Source organism: Notolepis coatsorum, assembly GCF_963971535.1.
Source record: "Notolepis coatsorum genome assembly, chromosome: 15".
NCBI classification, from domain to species: domain Eukaryota; kingdom Metazoa; phylum Chordata; class Actinopteri; order Aulopiformes; family Paralepididae; genus Notolepis; species Notolepis coatsorum.
In genome coordinates, this window is record NC_140179.1 from 71,230,791 (window position 1) to 71,248,914 (window position 18,124).

An 18,124-nucleotide genomic window follows, 5' to 3' on the forward strand; every position below is an offset into this window, starting at 1 on the left:
TGAGTTACACCGTTTAATGTCTGAATGAACGGTCTCCTTTTCTCAACCATCTCTGGTCATAAGCATAAAATGTGTGAGAACCTATTTTATAAAGGAGACCCCAGGGACACTTTCAGATTAGATTAGATTGTACTTTATTATCATTTATATTTGCATACAATGAGATTTGGGACTCAAACTTAAGGTGCGGTAATAAAATAAAAGAAACATAAAATACTATACAGAAACATAAGATACTATACAAGAAGCATAAAATACTATACAGAAACATAAGATACTATACAAGAAACATAAAATACTATACAAGAAGCATAAAATACTATACAGAAACATAAGATACTATACAAGAAACATAAAATACTATACAAGAAGCATAAAATACTATACAGAAACATAAAATACTATACAATAAAACAATGTTACAACAATACAATATACAAAATAACAACAATATACAAAATAACAATCGGTGTCAAGTTTATTAGTATGTCCCAAACTGGGCAATTCATGTTACAGCAGATAAATAGATAACATACATAACAAGAAGAACACAGACAGACATGTACAGTACATGGTCGCAGGATCAGATGACAACAGCCAAACAAGCAACCACAACCATCCACCCATCCACCCACCCACCCACCCACCTCAAAGCCGCCCTCTCCTGCCTCCTCCATTGATGGCACGAATGGAAGTAGGTATAAATGAGAATTTGTATCTATTGTTTTTAGCTGCAGGGGTCTCAAACGTTGGCCGGAAGGCAATAATTGATACTCCGGATTTAGGGGGTGAGAGCTGTCCGCAGTGTCAGACGGTAGTGGGTGGGCATGGGTTTCAATCTGGAACCCAGAGCAGGAATTCATCCTGCAACATGAGAACATTGCCACTGTTCTCATTTAAGAACATGAGAAACAGGCCAGTGATGCCAGTTTTGTTCCTTTCCACTAGCGTCACCTGTAGACGGCCCATCCACGGTGCAGCAGCCCGTCCCGTGAAATCCAGCGACCTCTGGAGCAATGACAGCCTCCTCCACCTCCGTACCCCCACAGCCAGCAACACCACCACCTCCTCCTCCTACACAGAGACCCGCTCCGTCCACAGAGTCACCAGCCTGCCTCCCATCACCTCCCGCTCCTCCTCCTCCAGGCTAGTGGCCGCGGCGCCCCCCGCAGGCCAGGCCAAGGCGGCGCGGCGCGGGCTCTCCCTCTGGATAAAGCTCATCCTGTTGGCCACCGCGGTGGCCTTCCTCTTCTTTGTCTACCAGGCCATGGAGACCGACGCCATCAACCCGTTTGGAGGTAACCCACAGATCGGCGGCGACGGTGCAGCAGAGCAACAGGTTGTCGGCCAGTGAAGTGACGAAGGAGGCCGTTTAAATCGTTACCGTAACACTTCTTTTTCTTGTCCATTTAGTTTATCACCAAGCACTTACCATGTTTTCAGTGAGGAGGTCCTATGCCAAGATATGGCTTGCTAGCATTTTTAGCATTGCTAATTGAAACCATTGGGTACTGTTGGCTGTGAGCTAATGAGGCAGTGTTTGGCTCATGATACACATTTGGCTTTGATGAAAGAAATGCTAGTTTTTCAAGGCAAATACAATGCTGGGGAGAAGTGCCTGGTGAAGACAAAATATCAAACAAATGTAGGCATTCCTGTAGAATTTTATCTGTCGGTTGTTGTTGTTATCATAGAATTTGTATCGATAGAATGGGAATGATCGACGTTCTTAAATGGGTCATTTGGCGGGTACACATCGAAATGGCTGCCATAGAATGTTTGATGATGTTGTCATGGGAATTGGTGTTGGTTTTGGTGTATGATACTCATCTCCATGACATAAGTATTCTATGGAAGCTACCTTGAGTGTACCAAAGGAAATTCCCCACGATGCCCTCGGAAAAGGCCCCTCTATCCATTCAAGTTCTGTGGGTCTAGAGGCCTTTCACAGAATGCTCAGAATGCCCATTGTCCTCCATGTTGGAAGACACGACGGTTGCTATATGAGAAATATATCAACAACAATGTAATGAATCTGTGGTGTCTTTTTTTTTGTTTGTTTTTTTTAATATATATAGATCTTGTAAACAAGTTGCAGTGGAACAGTAATATCATGTTTTCTTAATGTTTTACATACTCCACCACTGCACATAAAGTGTTCCAAATAGTTAAAGGTAGCCATGTTGAAAGAAAAGACAATTGCACAAACATTCTGTGCAAGGCCTCTATTCCCGGAAAGGCCATCTAGCGTCTTTTGTGTGAATCTGCATCGTAGCCATTTTGTTCTCCCATCGTCAACCTTCAGCCTCTCTGTATCTTTTCTTCCCCCCCCCCCCCCCCCCCCCCCCTCTTTTTTCCTTTTTGTTTGTTCCTATTTGTTCAGTTTCTGTATGATATTTGATTATGTTTTAGAGTGGGATCCATGTAGACTCCAAACCAAGTTCAGTTTTTGTGTAATAATAAGCACATCATTTAGTGGTCGTGTCCAAATGTGCCAAGGTTATAGTGTGAGGACTATTTCACTCAAATGAAATGCTGTGCTTATTCCACAAAGTTGAACTCGGCTTGAGTCTACATGGCTCTGATTTTTAAACGAGACTAGCCAAGTCTAGTTAAGCCGGACCCCGGCCACGGCACTAACGCATGCGTGACAATGGGGAGTCAGTCGGTCAGTAAGTAAGTGACATTGCCTCGTATAGGGGGCCACACACCCTCCGGGTCTGGCCATGAATGGTTCACAATGAATAGTGTTGCTGTCTCATAAAAACCTTGTAATTCAAATCGTTTGTGATTTTTGTCATTTTCTTAACCTGCATTGAATTTGTACAATGTCCTTTTTATGGATTTAAGACATTTTCTGATCCTACTACAACACATAAAACCTCATTCAAAACACATTTTGTAATATTGGGAGATCCAAGGGCATCAAACTAAAAGTTTAAAATAAATTTGTCGAAAGGTTGACTTTTTTGGAAATGTAAGTTGTTTGTTTTTTATCTGACAGCAACAATTTGTCAAACGGTAGTTATGTAGCTGTGTCAATGACACCCCAAGGACGCTGAGAATGGACCGTACTAGGCTCTTGTTGTTGTTTGTTGTTCCATCCTTCACCATGCCTCTCTTGGGCCTGTGAGGATAAAGGAAAGCAAGTCGTCATTAAACCATGATGTTCAGAAACACAAATCAACACAGTGGCTTCCAGAGAACCATGTGGACTTTTATATCATGTTTTTATATAGTGCGTGCGTGCGTGTGTGTGTGTGCGTGCGGTTGAGAGAAATGGCCTGTAAACGCTTTACTTAAACCACACATCTATAATGCATTTTAACCCTTTCAGTAGTGTGATAGTAAAGGGTTAACCTGCCGTCGTGTGGCAGTGAAAGGTTAACCTTCTGTCGTGTGGCAGTGAAAGGGTTAAGTATATGCCCAAGGCCTTGTAAGCAGTAGAAGTATGGTTATTAAAGGCCCAATCAGTGATCCAAAATATAAACAAAGGGGTAGTTGCACCACCAAAAATCTAGTTGATTGAAACAGTTTTGAAACTGTCTTTACTGTATTGTGTTTACGTTGGTACTGTTTGTAAACACTGGAGTGAAACTGATCTATATTCTCCTTTACTATTAATTCCATGTGGCTTATTGTTAATCTACAGATCAAACCAAGTGAATATAGCCTAGCCCACATTGATATGGTCCCAAAATATATCATGGGTTGGGGCTTTAACGTATAAAATGGTCCATAATACCCTCTTATCAATAACCAGATAAAACCAGAATTGTGATAAAGCTTTCTTCTAGGGATGCATAATAAATATCTTTATCAGCAGATGTGTTATTATTTTACTTTGTTTTCATGCCTTATCAGCTCCAGTATGTATAAATTGGATATTTTTTTGGGTAATATATATGTCTAAGTAGCCATAACAGAAAATGTATTATCGGTATTGGACAACATTTTCACATCTGTGCATCCCTAGTTTCTAATTGTATAAGCCAGTTGTAAGAACTTCTAATGGTTCACTCAGGGTGGGAAAATCCCCAACAGCCAAATGCAGGTAAATGTTTTCTGTTGCTGCCTGGTAAGGTTGTAAAGTTTGGCTTCCTGCCCTGTTTGTACACCCATTATTATCTTTAGTTGTATGTTTTAAGTAAAGTGTTACCAAATAGTTTTCTTCACACTTTGCCTTAGTGTCTTGTCTGTCTGTCACCTTTTTTATTAGCAGCCTTGAAGACTGAATTCAAAACTGAACTGTAATTGTCTTTGTTTATGCGACGGGGAGGCTTATTATAACTGAAATCTCTTTAATCCCTACACCAATATATTATTTTTAAAGAATAAAATGATGCCCCAGTGTATTCTACTTTAATTGTATGTATTCATTGTATGAAATAATTGAATATCCACTCAATAAACTTGTATTATTGTTACGGTGGCTGAAAGAGTGCATTTTGTTGATTTTGATTACAATTTATTTGTTCACAAAATGAAGTTTCTTGGAAATGTAGACCCAAGTGTTTTTATCCGTTTAGGAAAAAACGTGAAGACCCGGTTCCTTTTCCCATGTATGGCAAAAATGTGTTTTACTTTACCGTTCACCAGTAATTTTAGGCAGTTTGTTGTATTTGGGGTGAGCGGTAAAGTGACATTTTAAGAGGATTATACATTTTCGCTACACTCCCACTACACAAATGCAGTAAAGCTGGTTTTATTTTCATTTTTATTTGTTCCGTTCATGCTAATGCACAGTTCCATAAAAGTATAATTTCATAAAGGCACCTCCTCAATTTGCACATTCCATGAGAAGAAATGGTACGTTGTCTGCCCCTTACTCAAAACAATAAACTATAGAAATATAGTCGGTACGGCGGCTAAGTGGCGCAGTGGGCAAGGCGCTCGCCACTAACGCAGGAGATGCTGGGTTCGAGCCCAGCTTGCGCCGTTGCTTCCGGCTTGGCTGGTCGTTCATATACAATTGGCAGTATTGGGGGGTGGGAAAGCCAGTGGGTGGGGATCGGACGTTGTGGACAGCGACTCCTACAGGTCGGTTGGTGCGCCTGTACAGCAGAATCGGGAAGCAACGGGGGCAGCGTGAGCCTCCCACACGTTACTCCTCGCCGCTGAGAGATCGCGCTGTTCAGGTGAAAAGATGCTTGTGTACCGGAGGGGACACGTGATGCAAGGCTTGGTCCACATTGCAGCTGACCAGTGGGAGGCATGGTCTAACAACGTTCGAGATGGGTGTGGGTAGAATTGGATAATACGAAATTGGGATGGGAGAAAAATTGAAAATGGGGAGAAAAAGTAGATGCAAAAAAAAGAAATATAGTCTGTAATTACATATTTAACAATCAATACTTGAGGAAAAATATTGTCCCTCAACATCATAGTCATAATTGTTCTTTCTTTATACATTTTCTTGAACTGAAAGATATTTGTACAACTCTAAATCTAGAGTTCTAAAACTATCGTCCTGTCTCTTATAATTCACTTGAACGTGCTGTATTCATACAGAATTACCTCCTAGCCTAGGACCTATACCTTCAGGGACTGGTCACTGCACAGAGACGGCCCTCATAGCAGTCACAGAGGCTCTTCACTTAGCAAAAGCAAAGGGCCTCTACTCTGTCCTGATTCTCCTGGACCTTTCGGCAGCCTTTGACACAGTCAACCATCAGATCCTCCTGACAGGAATGGGAGTGGCTGGCTCTGCGCTGGCATGGCTGACATCCTACCTCGACAACTGCTCCTACCAAGTATGGAGAAGGGACCCTGTCGGCCCCCTGCCCCCTTCAGACAGGTGTCCCCCAGGGCTCGGCCCTTTGACCCTCCTCTTCTCTCTACACTAAATCTCTGAGTATAACATTATCACGTCTCATGCCTTCTCGTATCATTGCTATGCTGATGATACTCAACTCTTCCTCTCCTTTCCTCCCTCAGATATCCATGTCTGTTTAACTACTGTATATTTGCATATTTTGTATGTCACAAATATAACAGTACTGTATACCTGTATGTCAGAAATGTCATGATATAAATATCTATGTTGCGTACATGTCATTATGAATTGAAAATGGGGGACCCTGAACTAGACGAAAGTCTTTCTCTGGTCTGCCTCCCCTTAACAATTGTGTGTATTGAGCCGTACTGTATTGTACTCATTCTGCAATCTGTTAATAAAGTTTTCAATCAATCAACACTGTTTGCTGAACATTGTTACTCAGCTGTAAGAGTTGTACCCTTCCTGTAGCCCCTGCTTACGTGACTGCGATCTGCAAGCCAGGGGATTTTTGGCTTGCAGATCGCAGTCACGTAAGGCCGGGGCTACCCTTCCTGCTGACTTGTCATACAGAACTTGTAAGTCGCATTGGATAAAAGCGTCGGCTAGATGAAAAAATTTAAATCATTCTGTAGATAATTCCAGTTTTACGCCACCGAATGAAATGCACAGACAGCTGCTTCTGTGCATACTGATGATGCCTAAAATTACCCATTTCCTTATATGGTTCTCTATTATTCGACAACGAGCTTTTTGCATCCAAATGTTTCCCAACGTCTCTACAAGTTACAACAACCGTGTGTAATCTGATTATTCTTTGCGTTTGGGACTTAAGTTTTAAACGAAAGGAAGGAGTCGGACAGTTCATGGGTGCGCCGTCAAATAATAGAATTCAGCGCAGACTGAAGCGCCCGAGTTCTTGAGGCAAGAGCGTTCTTTCTTGCGCTGCAGTCCTCTAGTCTAGTCTATGTCAGTCACTATGAATAAAAAATGGGGGACCCTGATGTAAACAAGACGAAAGTGTCGGAAATTAACGTCAGACTTTAGACTTATATCATATATAAATATATTAGTTAATTAGGAACATTGATTAAGTTAAAAGTCATTGATAAATAGGATTACAGTACAATCAGTATCATAAACATTTGAGAACACTATGGCCTATGCATTTTCCTGTTACATAACTATGCATCCTCTCTAGGACCTGGTCCGAGCTGGATCATATGGGAAAGGACACAGGTGTCCTCTCACACTTGATTGGTCAGCCAGCGAAGACACCCTAGGTGGGACAGTATATCAGACCATTTTATAATAGAGGAAAAGAGAGCTCCTTGGCCACTCTGCTATACTGCATTGCTGTCAACATTAAGCTTGTCGTGATCCATGGACCACCCGATAATTTATGTAATTATGCTTTCTGATTATTCAATAAATACCATACATGATGTTTGAACGCATTTTTGAACGCATTGTCCTGTCTGTGTCTAATATTCGATATCCTTTTGTCCTGATTCGAGGAACAACCAAATCTTCTCCACAAAAGTCTACTGTATTGTACCCATTCTGCCATCTGTTAATAAATAAAGTTTTCATTCATTCATTCATTCACTCTCGGAGACGCGCTCCGGCTCCAGACCAATTACTGTGCATCCATGTCTACCACTACCCTACCACCAATTTAAATAATAATACATGAAAAAAAAATACAAATGTCGGTGACGACAGAAAAACGTTTGACCTCCATACCCTTGATTAATTTAGGTGGAGCCCTTGGACCAGCGCCATATAAAGTGACGAAGCTGCTGCTTTACTAAACCATTAATTTCCCCATGCGGAAGGAACCGCTCTCCCTTATTTGGGCAGAAAATATACAACGCACGGGGACGTCTATTCCAAAGGCATGTTCATTCAATATTTGTGAACAACACTCGCCACTCTTCTCCTGAAGCTAGAAATCAGTGAGAGAACTCAATAATCTATAATGTCACTGGGATATGTAAATGTCCTAACCCAACCCCCTCCAATGTACAGTAAATGTCCTAACCCAGTAATATTATTGGGACGACCAAGTAAGGTTTCGTCGATAATCCTATGTACAGTTACCCCCACCTACCCATCCCCTCCCCACCCAACCACCTCCAATGTACAGTTTCCCCCCATCCCACCTACCAAACCCCCCACCCAACCACCTCCAATTTTGTCTCAGTTTACCAGCTATGCCCTTGGGCAGAGTCCTGGGAAGCTGGCATTAGGGTAGGACACAAGGTGAAGTATAGTGGCATACAATGGCAATGCTCACCTCAAGGAGGAAGGCTTTGCTCTCAGACAGATTACTGGGCAACGGACAAGAATAGCAGCTGCTGCCAGCAGTAATCTACTTGGAGTACTCTCACACTTGTTCTATACAAATGAATCGCTCACACATACTAATGCCTATTGCACGCCTCCAGTCCTTTGTCAATAGTTAACCGACATGGCTATGCATCAATGTTGTCCAAAATAATTTATTTTCTAAAGTCTAGTAATTATATTGCTATGCACCACTGGTATTGTGTGATTAGATCACAAATGCTGATGTATATGTTTTCTCCCACCCACTCACCCACCCCCTCCTAATGTACAGTCTCCTCACCATCATATGTATGTATTCTCTGTTAGGATCTATCGGTAATTGATTGATTGTTTGATTGATTGATTGAAAACTTTATTAACAGATTGCAGAATGGGTACAATACAGTACGGCTCAATACACACAATTGTTAAGGGGATGCAGACCAGAGAAAGACTTTCGTCTTGTTTACATCAGGGTCCCCCATTTTCAATTCATCATAACATATATGACATACACGACATGCAGATAGACAGTACTGCTACATCTATACATTTATGACATACCAGTAACAGTGGGGGGGGGGGGGGGGGGGGGTAACAGTACTGTATATTTGCATATCCTATATGTCACAAATGTAACAGTACTATATATACCTGTATGTCATGTATGTCCCTATGCCATAAATGTCATGATGTCATGTAAGTTGTGTATGTCATAAATGTCACTATATGAATTGAAAATGGGGGACCCTGATGTAAACAAGACAAACGTCTTTTCTCTGGTCTGCATTCCCTTAACAATTGTGTGTATTGAGCCGTGCTGTATTGTACCCATTCTGCAATCTGTTGAATAAAGTTTTCATTCATTCATTCATCATTCATTCATTCATTCATTGACTGGGCAATAGGGTCCAGCTGCAGCGCCGGAGAATCCTCTCACTGGGCAAGCCTGTGGCAGCCACGAACCTACTTTGTATAGAAGCAGCTCGGAGGTGCGCTGTTTTAAGTGAGGCTGCGGTTACACTAGGGCCATTTCATTTAGTTTCATTTAGCTTTTCAGAACGCTGCGTATTGGCAGACAACTAAAAGTTAAGTTAGACGTTTTGTCTCGTGTACTATATACATGTAGTACAATGCCAAAGCAGTAGGTGGCGATGTAGTTCAAACATGAAGGCCATTTTCAACCAATCAGAAAGGTTGAACGTGCCACCACACTTCCTGCTAAAAAACAACAATCCACCATCTTTAAATACCTCGTGTGAGCCATTTAGCCAACGTAGCATTTATTTTTCAGCAAAGAAAGTGCAATAAAACAATAAACAATAAACAAAACAGATACATTCACTGTGTGTTCTGCCTCTCATTTGTTGATGAAACAAAACCAACATCAACACAATTTACCACCAAGAGCGGATAGTTTAGTCTCACAAAAAGATCTCCGGTGTTGTTAGCTACATGCTAATGTGAATGGCATTCTCCATGTATATAATTAGCATCGAGGCTATTAACGTAGTAACGTTAACGCTAGTAGAAATGGATGAAAACTTTATTTAACAGATTGCAGAATGGGTACAATACAATATGGCTCAATACACACAATTGTTAAGGGAATGCAGACTGTTGTAGTTTGGAGTACTGGGCTCTTTATAACAATAACTTGACAACACGTTGGTAGCCGCAGCTACTTGGGACAGCTCTGCTGTAAACACTGGAAATAACCGTGCAGGTCTCTACTGCGCATGGGCATTGGGCAGAACGGCTCTGTATCTGGCTTGCGCAAATTACATGGCACCATTGTCGGCGAGTTTCCAAAACGAAAACACCTTTTGAGCGTTGCCACTAGGAAAACACGTTTTCCTGCCAAAACTGCGTTTCTTTTTAACTTGGACATGCAAACGTAATCATTCTAAAATAGAACGTTGCTGTTTTACACCAGTGTAACCATGGCCTGAGAACGTATTTAACACATCTGACGACCGGCGCTATTGATATGCAAACTTTGCAAAGTAGGCCAGGTGGGTACTTAGCGAGTTGGTGAGTGCAGCGCATTCCTGTGTGCACGCGCTTCTGCTCACAAAACTTTGGCTGCACGGCGTGCAACCCCGTCCCATGAGGAACGCATCACTGGTTATGCTTAGGCCCTTTTTCGAAGTCGGTTATGCTTAGAGTTTGGAATCAGGGCTGGTGGTCTATCGCCCTGCTCTAAAGATAAACTACTTTGAAAGAGGTCCTAAGCATAACCAGTTCGAAACACGGCGGACATTAATAAATCAATCAATCAATCAATCAATCCATCCAATAACACACGCTCACTTAAAACAGCGCACCTCCGAGCTGCTTCTATAGAAAGTAGGTTATATATCATACTGGCCATCGCGTCTCGCTCTTCGCCATTATGAGATATCTCTTATCTCCTAGCACCTACTGTGCTCACGAACAAACAATTGCACTCACATGCACGTGACCAGGCCACGCCCCCGCGGTCTACTATATGACGCCGGACATGGTCACACTCTACCTTCCTCTTTTTTTGTTTCCAACACGGACGTTGCAGTGCACTCCGTGAACTAGTTATGAAACGCAGGGAGAAATTACACAATGTTGGGTTTTTGCCGGAGGTTCACCAGCCCCTGGGATCTTGTCGGCACATCCTAACAGCGCATCGGGCCTGTCCTGGGGTTGCGGATCGAGGGACATCGCACGACGGTTAGCAGTCGAGCTACGTCGCGCACAGGTAGGCCTGCGTTGTCAGGCATTGATACTAGCATGAGTAATACTGCTGGTTGTCCCGTGAGACAGTCGTGTGATGTATTGGCGTGAAGGGCAGGATATTTGGGAAAACATGGTCGTCATGACTCTGTTTTGGGTGTTTTCCCAACTATCCTAGTGCGAGCGGCTAATGCTAATGCTACAATGCTGGGTCTCCGTTCTTTGTTCCCCGCCGAGGGCTGTCTTTACTAGAAGGTCTTCCCTCCTCTTAACCATTCATGCTGACGGTCAATTGTTGTCTAATGTTGGGGGTTTAACGGGGGCTTGTTTACCATTTTCATGGGTGGATGGGCTGAGGCTCAGGGCTGGTGTGCTTTTTGTGAATCTATGAATTGTGTGCGGGACTGGTGTTTTCTCTGGTCTGCATCCCCTTAACAATTGTGTGTCATCAATAAATCCTCAAAAATAATCTGCACCCCCCTCCCTTCTCTCGAACAGTGATGCCGGTAACGCGTTTTTGTAATCTGATTACTTTCCCCCGAAAATAGTAATCTAACGCGTTAATCTTTAAAAGCCAGTAATCTGATTGCAGTTACTTGTCCAAGTGGCTGTGCGTTACTATTTCGTTACTATCTCATCATAAATTCATAATGCAGGCGGAATGCAGTATTTTATTTCGTTTTCGACAGTCAAAAATACATTTTGAGCTGTTTTTCTTATTTGGGAGTGACGTAGTGTGACAGTGAAAGGGTTACACAAGAATCTGTCCCGCGGCGTGACTGGACACTCTGTCTGTGAGTGACTCTGCTTTGGTACAATCACATTCCCCATCCACAGTCTGCGAATCAGAGGCAGAGTAGGGCGGGTCTTCACAGCACGTCATGTGACATATGCGCCAATCGTGTGACAGCAGGGCTCCGTTGTTACAGCCTCGTCTGCATTCGTCTGAGAATTCCACCCCAAAACGCTTGTCTAAACGCAAAATTAAAAGTGAAACCGCAAGAAGACTTGCGGTTTCTGTTCAGACTTCCACCCCAAAACGCTCGTCTATGCATATGCGGAGGAAACAAAATACTGTCTACCGCTAAAAACAGCACATCCAATTGCATTGAAAGCATCTGGAATCACAACACTAGCCGACGCTTCGACTAGGTACAGGAGGACTCGGAGGCCAGCCAAACAGCAAAAGAGAGAGATTGTTTCTTTCCCTTTTGATTAATGTATATTTGATGGTGGCAGAGCAAAAGCTCTTATTTGCCAGATTTACAGTTAATTTACATGTTAAAGAGAGACTGATTGTATGTTTATAGAGAGACATTTATAAAAACAATTTAATAGTTACAGTTGATATAATTGAATAGTTCAGCCTGCATTTGTTAGATGTGAATGGATACACTGGTTTTGTAAAACCACTGGCTGGCTGCTCTAATTCTGTGAGCATCATAGACTGTTGCTTTACCATACTTGATGGTACAGAAGCTGAAGCACTAGTTTAACAATTTACGTTATGTGCAGAGAAACAAGTTAAAAACAATTTATGCACTTTCAATAAAGCGTTTAAAAAAAAACTGTTGGGGGAACGACGACGACTTCGTAACCTAGTTACTTTCAAAGTAACTAAGTTACTCTGATAATCAAGTAATCAGTAAAGTAACTTGGATTACTTTTTAAAGGAGTAATCAGTAATCAGTAATCGGATTACTTTTACAAGTAATCTGTGGCATCACTGCTCTCGAATCACTCCACCGCCAAATCACAATCAGGAGAGCCAGGAAAATCATCTCCGACCCCACTCACCCAGCACACCACATCTTCCAGCTGCTGCCCTCCGGGAGGCGCTACAGATCCCTGACCACCAAAACAACCCTGTTCAAAAACAGCTTCTTCCCCACTGCCATACGGACACTGAACTCCCTTAGCACCCCCCCCCCCTCCCTGTAGTACCCCCCGCAACCCCCCTTACCTCTGCTGACATGGACATGGACAAACTCTGAACTGTATCTATGTAATTGTGTTTTCTTTTATGTACGCTGTAAGTGATGTTATATGTTCTATGTTTTTATGTTTTTATGTTGGAACTGCTATGCTATGCACTGAAACCAAATTCCACCAGCCTGGCTGGGTGGTCATTAAAGAAATTGAATTGAATTGATTGTATGGGCTAGCCCATTCTGCAGTGTGTTAGTGGAGTTTTCGTTCATTTACCCCTTCATGGGTGCACACCACAGTGGAGGTTGCTGCATGCCTACTAGTGAGGCAGTGCTTCACTAGTAGTAGTCTTTTGTCTGCAGCCACCACTGGTAGTGTTGTCACGATACTGGAATTTCGACTTCGATACGATACCTTGAAAAGTATCGATATTATCGATATTTTCGATACCGAAAAAAAACATTATATATAATATAATAATATATATATATATTTTTTTTTAACAAATTTTGCTTTTGTTGCTGGTTGATTATCCTCAGCTTCTCTCTGGTACTATAAGAGAAGATAAATATAACACTTTTAAAACCCTTTGTTTATCTTTAGATCACACATTTAAAAATAACTGTTCATCTCACTTCAATCATTTTTATTGCAGAACATGGTATTTTCTCAAGCAGACAGATGTAAACACTGTAATCTGTGTTGCATGTACCTGACAAACTGAACTGTTATTACAGTCATATTCCGACTTAACTGAATGCACATGTGTGTGTGTGGACTACTGTACTATTACAGGTATTGAAATGAACAATGCAACTTCCTTAAATATATATATATATTTTATGAATAATTAAATATCGATATTTCGGGAAGTGAGTATCGAAACCGTTTTAAATATTCAGAATCGATATGTATCGATTTTTCGATATTTTTGACAACACTAACCACTGGTGCTCCGTGCTTGTGAAGCAGGTGGCATCAGTCCTTTGCCTCTGACATGGTGGAACGGTGTCCCGCCCGGCCGACGCCATGAGGCGAGTCGGCCCGGCAGGTGGCTGGTGGGCTGTTAAAGCGCGGTATAGAATTAGCAGCGACTAGCAACATTGTTCGAATTGCTGTTTTTTCTGTCAAAAATGGTGAAGGGTGGTGGGGCCTTAGGGCCAGCCGACGTCGAAACATCGCGCAAGGTTTTGAGGTTATTCGCTTTTGAACTTGCCGCAAGCTATAACCGCAGGGAGGGCTAAGATGCTCAACGCTTGTTTACAGACATCTTTGGTTGGATCAGTCTCCCCTTGAGGAGGAGAGAAGGTTTTTCCCTCCTCAGGGCTCCCCTCTCTGCAGAGGGACTTTGGTCTTTCCGCAGGAGCACGGGCGGTATTTGACCTAGGCCCCACACCGCCTCACACCGCGCAGCCAGAGGTGAGGGCGCGGCCTCGCCAGCGGCTGTGGCGAGGCCCCCAACCAGCGGCCATGTTTCCCCCGCCTGAGGTACCCTGGACCAGTGATGCCGGTAACGCGTTACTAAGTAACGCGTTATTGTAATCTGATTACTTTCCCCCGAAAATAGTAATCTAACGCGTTAATCTTTAAAAGCCAGTAATCTGATTGCAGTTACTTGTCCAAGTGGCTGTGCATTACTATTTCGTTACTATCTCATCATAAATTCATAATGCAGGCGGAATGCAGTATTTTATTTCGTTTTCGACAGTCAAAAATACATTTTGAGCTGTTTTTCTTTTGGGAGTGACGTAGTGTGGCAGTGAAAGGGTTACACAAGAATGTGTCCCCGCGGCGTGACTGGACACTCTGTCTGTGAGTGACATCTACTTTGGTACAATCACATTCCCCATCCACAGTCTGCGAATCAGAGGCAGAGTAGGGCGGGTCTTCACAGCACGTCATGTGACATATGCGCCAATCGTGTGACAGCAGGGCTCCGTCGTCGGAGAATTCCACCCCAAAACGCTTGGCAAAATTAAAAGTGAGTTTCTGTTCAGACTTCCATCCCAAAACGCTCGTATAGCCTCAGTCACTACTTCACGTTCATATGCGGAGGAAACAAAATACTGTCTACCGCTAAAAACAGCACATCCAATTGCATTGAAAGCATCTGGAATCACAACACTGGGGGACCCTGATGTAAACAAGACAAAAGTCTTTCTCTGGTCTGCATCCCCTTAACAATTGTATGTATTGAGCTGTACTTTACTGTACCCATTCTGCAATCTGTTAATAAAGTTTTCATTCATTCATTCATTCATTCATTCATTCACTAGCCGACGCTTCGACTAGGTACAGGAGGACTCGGAGGCCAGCCAAACAGCAAAAGAGAGATTGTTTCTTTCCCTTTTGATTAATGTATATTTGATGGTGGCAGAGCAAAAGCTCTTATTTGCCAGATTTACAGTTAATTTACATGTTAAAGAGAGACTGATTGTATGTTTATAGAGAGACATTTATAAAAACAATTTAATAGTTACAGTTGATATAATTGAATAGTTCAGCCTGCATTTGTTAGATGTGAATGGATATACACTGGTTTTGTAAAACCACTGGCTGGCTGCTCTAATGCTGTGAGCATCATAGACTGTTGCTTTACCATACTTGATGGTACAGAAGCTGAAGCACTAGTTTAACAATTTACGTTATGTGCAGAGAAACAAGTTAAAAAAATGTATGCACTTTCAATAAAGCGTTTAAAAAAACGCGCAGTGGTGAATCTCGCCTAGGGCGCCAAATGGGCTAGGTCCGCCCCTGTCTGCGTCTATGTTTGGTGAGCCTGGTGTTGTGTCTGTCAACGACGAAGGTTGTCAACGGGGGAACTCGAGGCCCAGGGGGTCGCAGCGCGAGTTCCCCCAGCCCCGCACTCGCCAGGCCGGGTATCACGTTAGTGCCTCCCACGGCCGGAAGACCGGCGGTGGTCAGTCAGGCGCGCGTGATTTGGGTGGTAGTAATATCACTGCAGGGCTACAGTGTGTAGGAACCCACCCTATCGGGCAGTGTCGGGACCTTACGCCTTGCATGTCCAGCTGTGGAACAGTTCCTCAGCAATCCATGCCGGGGAGGTGTTCAGTGGGGGAGCTTTTGTCACCCAGTGTGATGTCAGCTTCCCCCGTATCAAACCGGCCCTTTCTGTCGGGGTCCCCCCTTGGGTGCGATTGCCTCGTTGGTAGTGTCAGGGTGCGATATCCCAGCTCCACGAGACGCCCTGCTCGTGCGGTTGGCGAGTCCAGGGTTGGCAACGCACAGCGGGTGGGACCGGGCCGCCTATCTACGGTTCCTGGCGGACCAGCGCCAAGTGGCGGCGGGTGCGTTTGGGATTATCATCACATATGGCTACAGCAGTGCCATATGTCGAGGTGGATGGAGAGAACGCTGAGGCGGGGATTGTGTTGCAGTTTGCACAACCCCACCCTCCGTTTTCAGGTTTGGTACAGACCCTATTGTCAGGGTCAACAGCAGTGACAGCTCTGGCCGACGAGATCCAATCGCTGTTGGCGAAGCAAGCCATCGTCCAAAAAGGAGTGTTTCCTCCCGGTATTCTCTGGTGCCCGAGAAATCGGGGGGGGGGGGGTGTCAGACCCATACTGCACCTGTCCCATGGAAGGTTCAGAATGTTGACCGTCTCCCACATGTTAGACGCTGTCAGGTGGGGGACTGGTTCACCTCCATAGACCTGTAGGATGCGTATTCACATCCCGATCTTCCATTTTAGGGCTTACCTACGCTTCCTTTGCAGGGCTTAGCATACGGGTACCAGAGGCTGCCGTTCGGCTACTCTCTGGCTCCCCGCATCTTCACCAAGTGCGTGGAGACCGTGCTGGGACCTCTGCGTCGTCGGGGGTTACGAATTGTATTCTGCCCTGGACGACGTTCTGGTCCTTGGCCGGTCAGGGTAGATCGCCAGGTCTCATACCAGGCAGGTGGTGTCTCACCAGCCTGGGTTTTGCTGTAGACTGGAAGTAGAGTTCTCCTCCTCCCAGTCAACGGGTGGAGTACTTGGGCTTTTTCTAAGCTCAAGGTCTATATGGGCATCCCTCTCGGAGCGGCGGCGAGTGGTTGGTTCTCGGCGTGCTCGGGAGGTTCTGTCCTAGGATGGTTACGGCGCTGTCCGTGATGTGCCTGCTGCTGGGATCCCTCTTGGCCTCCTCTTCATGAGGAGGATACAGAGGTGGTTTTTTCCAGTATGGAAATGGACCCGGTGTAAGACATGTGGAAGCGGCTGAAGGTTCCCATGTCAGTACTGGGGGACCTCGTCTTCTGGAGAGGGTCTGGTGCCCTCACCTGCGGGGTCCCCATGGGCAGCAGGCTGTCACACGTCACGGTCTTCACCGACGCCTCCCTCATGGGATGGTGGGGGGGCGTGTCGGGCCAACGCAGTAGGTGGCAGCTGGCAAGACCATGCTGCCCGGTCTGCGCTACATTCAATGTGTTGGAAGTGAAGGTAGTCCTTCTGGTCCTCAAACGGCTCGACCACCTTGTTGTGGGCAAGCATGTTTTGGTCAGGACGGACAACACGACGTCAGCGTCGTATATTGTCAGACAGGGAGGAGTGCGCTCCCCTCGTCTGCACCGGGCGGCGGTCGGGCTCTGGCTATGGGCGTTCTCCATCTGCTCTGCCTGAGGGCTCTCCACATCCCCGGAAGGGAGAATGTGGGTGCAGGTGTGATGTCGCGGGGCGGTCCTCACCCTGACGAGTGGGGACTACGTCCAGACATAGTCGGGCAGGTTTGGGACCGATTCCGTGGCCGTCCGGGATTCTGTACGCATTCCCCCCCTTACACCTGATAGTTCAACTGTTGGGGCGGGTACGTCGGGAGCTCTCAGGCATGCAGAACTCTGTTCTGCCTCCTGTTCTGGGGCAGCCTCTAGGCTTGGCTGCTGACAGTGTGAATCTGGTGGGGATGCATCTTGACTATTCTGTGGTTAACGCTATCCGGTACGCACGCGCTCCGTCCTCTACCGCGGCTTACGCTGGGGAGTGGCGTATGGTCGAGTGTGGGGGCGGAACATTGTTCAGCCACCCTCTCGTGGAACATTCCTGCTTGGCGCTCGGCGTCTCAAGCCTGTGGAACGCTCTCTGTCTCCGAGTGGGACCTCCAACTGGTCCTGGGCCGGTTGTCGGAGGCCCCGTTTGAGCCTCTTGAGCAGGCGCCATTGGATCTGCTCTCTTTGAAGACCGCGTTCTTTTTGGCCATCACCTCCGCTTAACGCGTGGGTGAGCTGTGTGCTCTCTCGGTGCGGCCTGAGTGCCTGTCTATTCGGCCGATAGCGGTGCGACTCTGAGGCCTAATCCAGTCTTCGTGCCAAAGAATATCCGGAGCTCTTTCGCTCCAGGGATATTGTGGTTCAGGCGTTCGTCCGCCTTCTCACGCTGGT

At 44.9% G+C, this 18,124-nt stretch overlaps 1 protein-coding gene across 1 annotated transcript in view; it reads left to right on the top strand.

Annotated features, from left to right (window-relative positions):
• The window catches only part of tmpoa (thymopoietin a), a 90,451-nt gene extending 86,033 nt beyond the window's left edge, over window positions 1-4,418 (top strand). The window contains exon 6 of the mRNA XM_084330055.1: window positions 949-4,418. Within this exon, the coding sequence (XP_084186181.1) occupies window positions 949-1,354 (406 nt within the window). The 3' untranslated portion in view covers window positions 1,355-4,418. The remainder of the gene's footprint in view (window positions 1-948) is intronic.
• The last annotated feature ends 13,706 nt before the right edge of the window (window positions 4,419-18,124 follow it).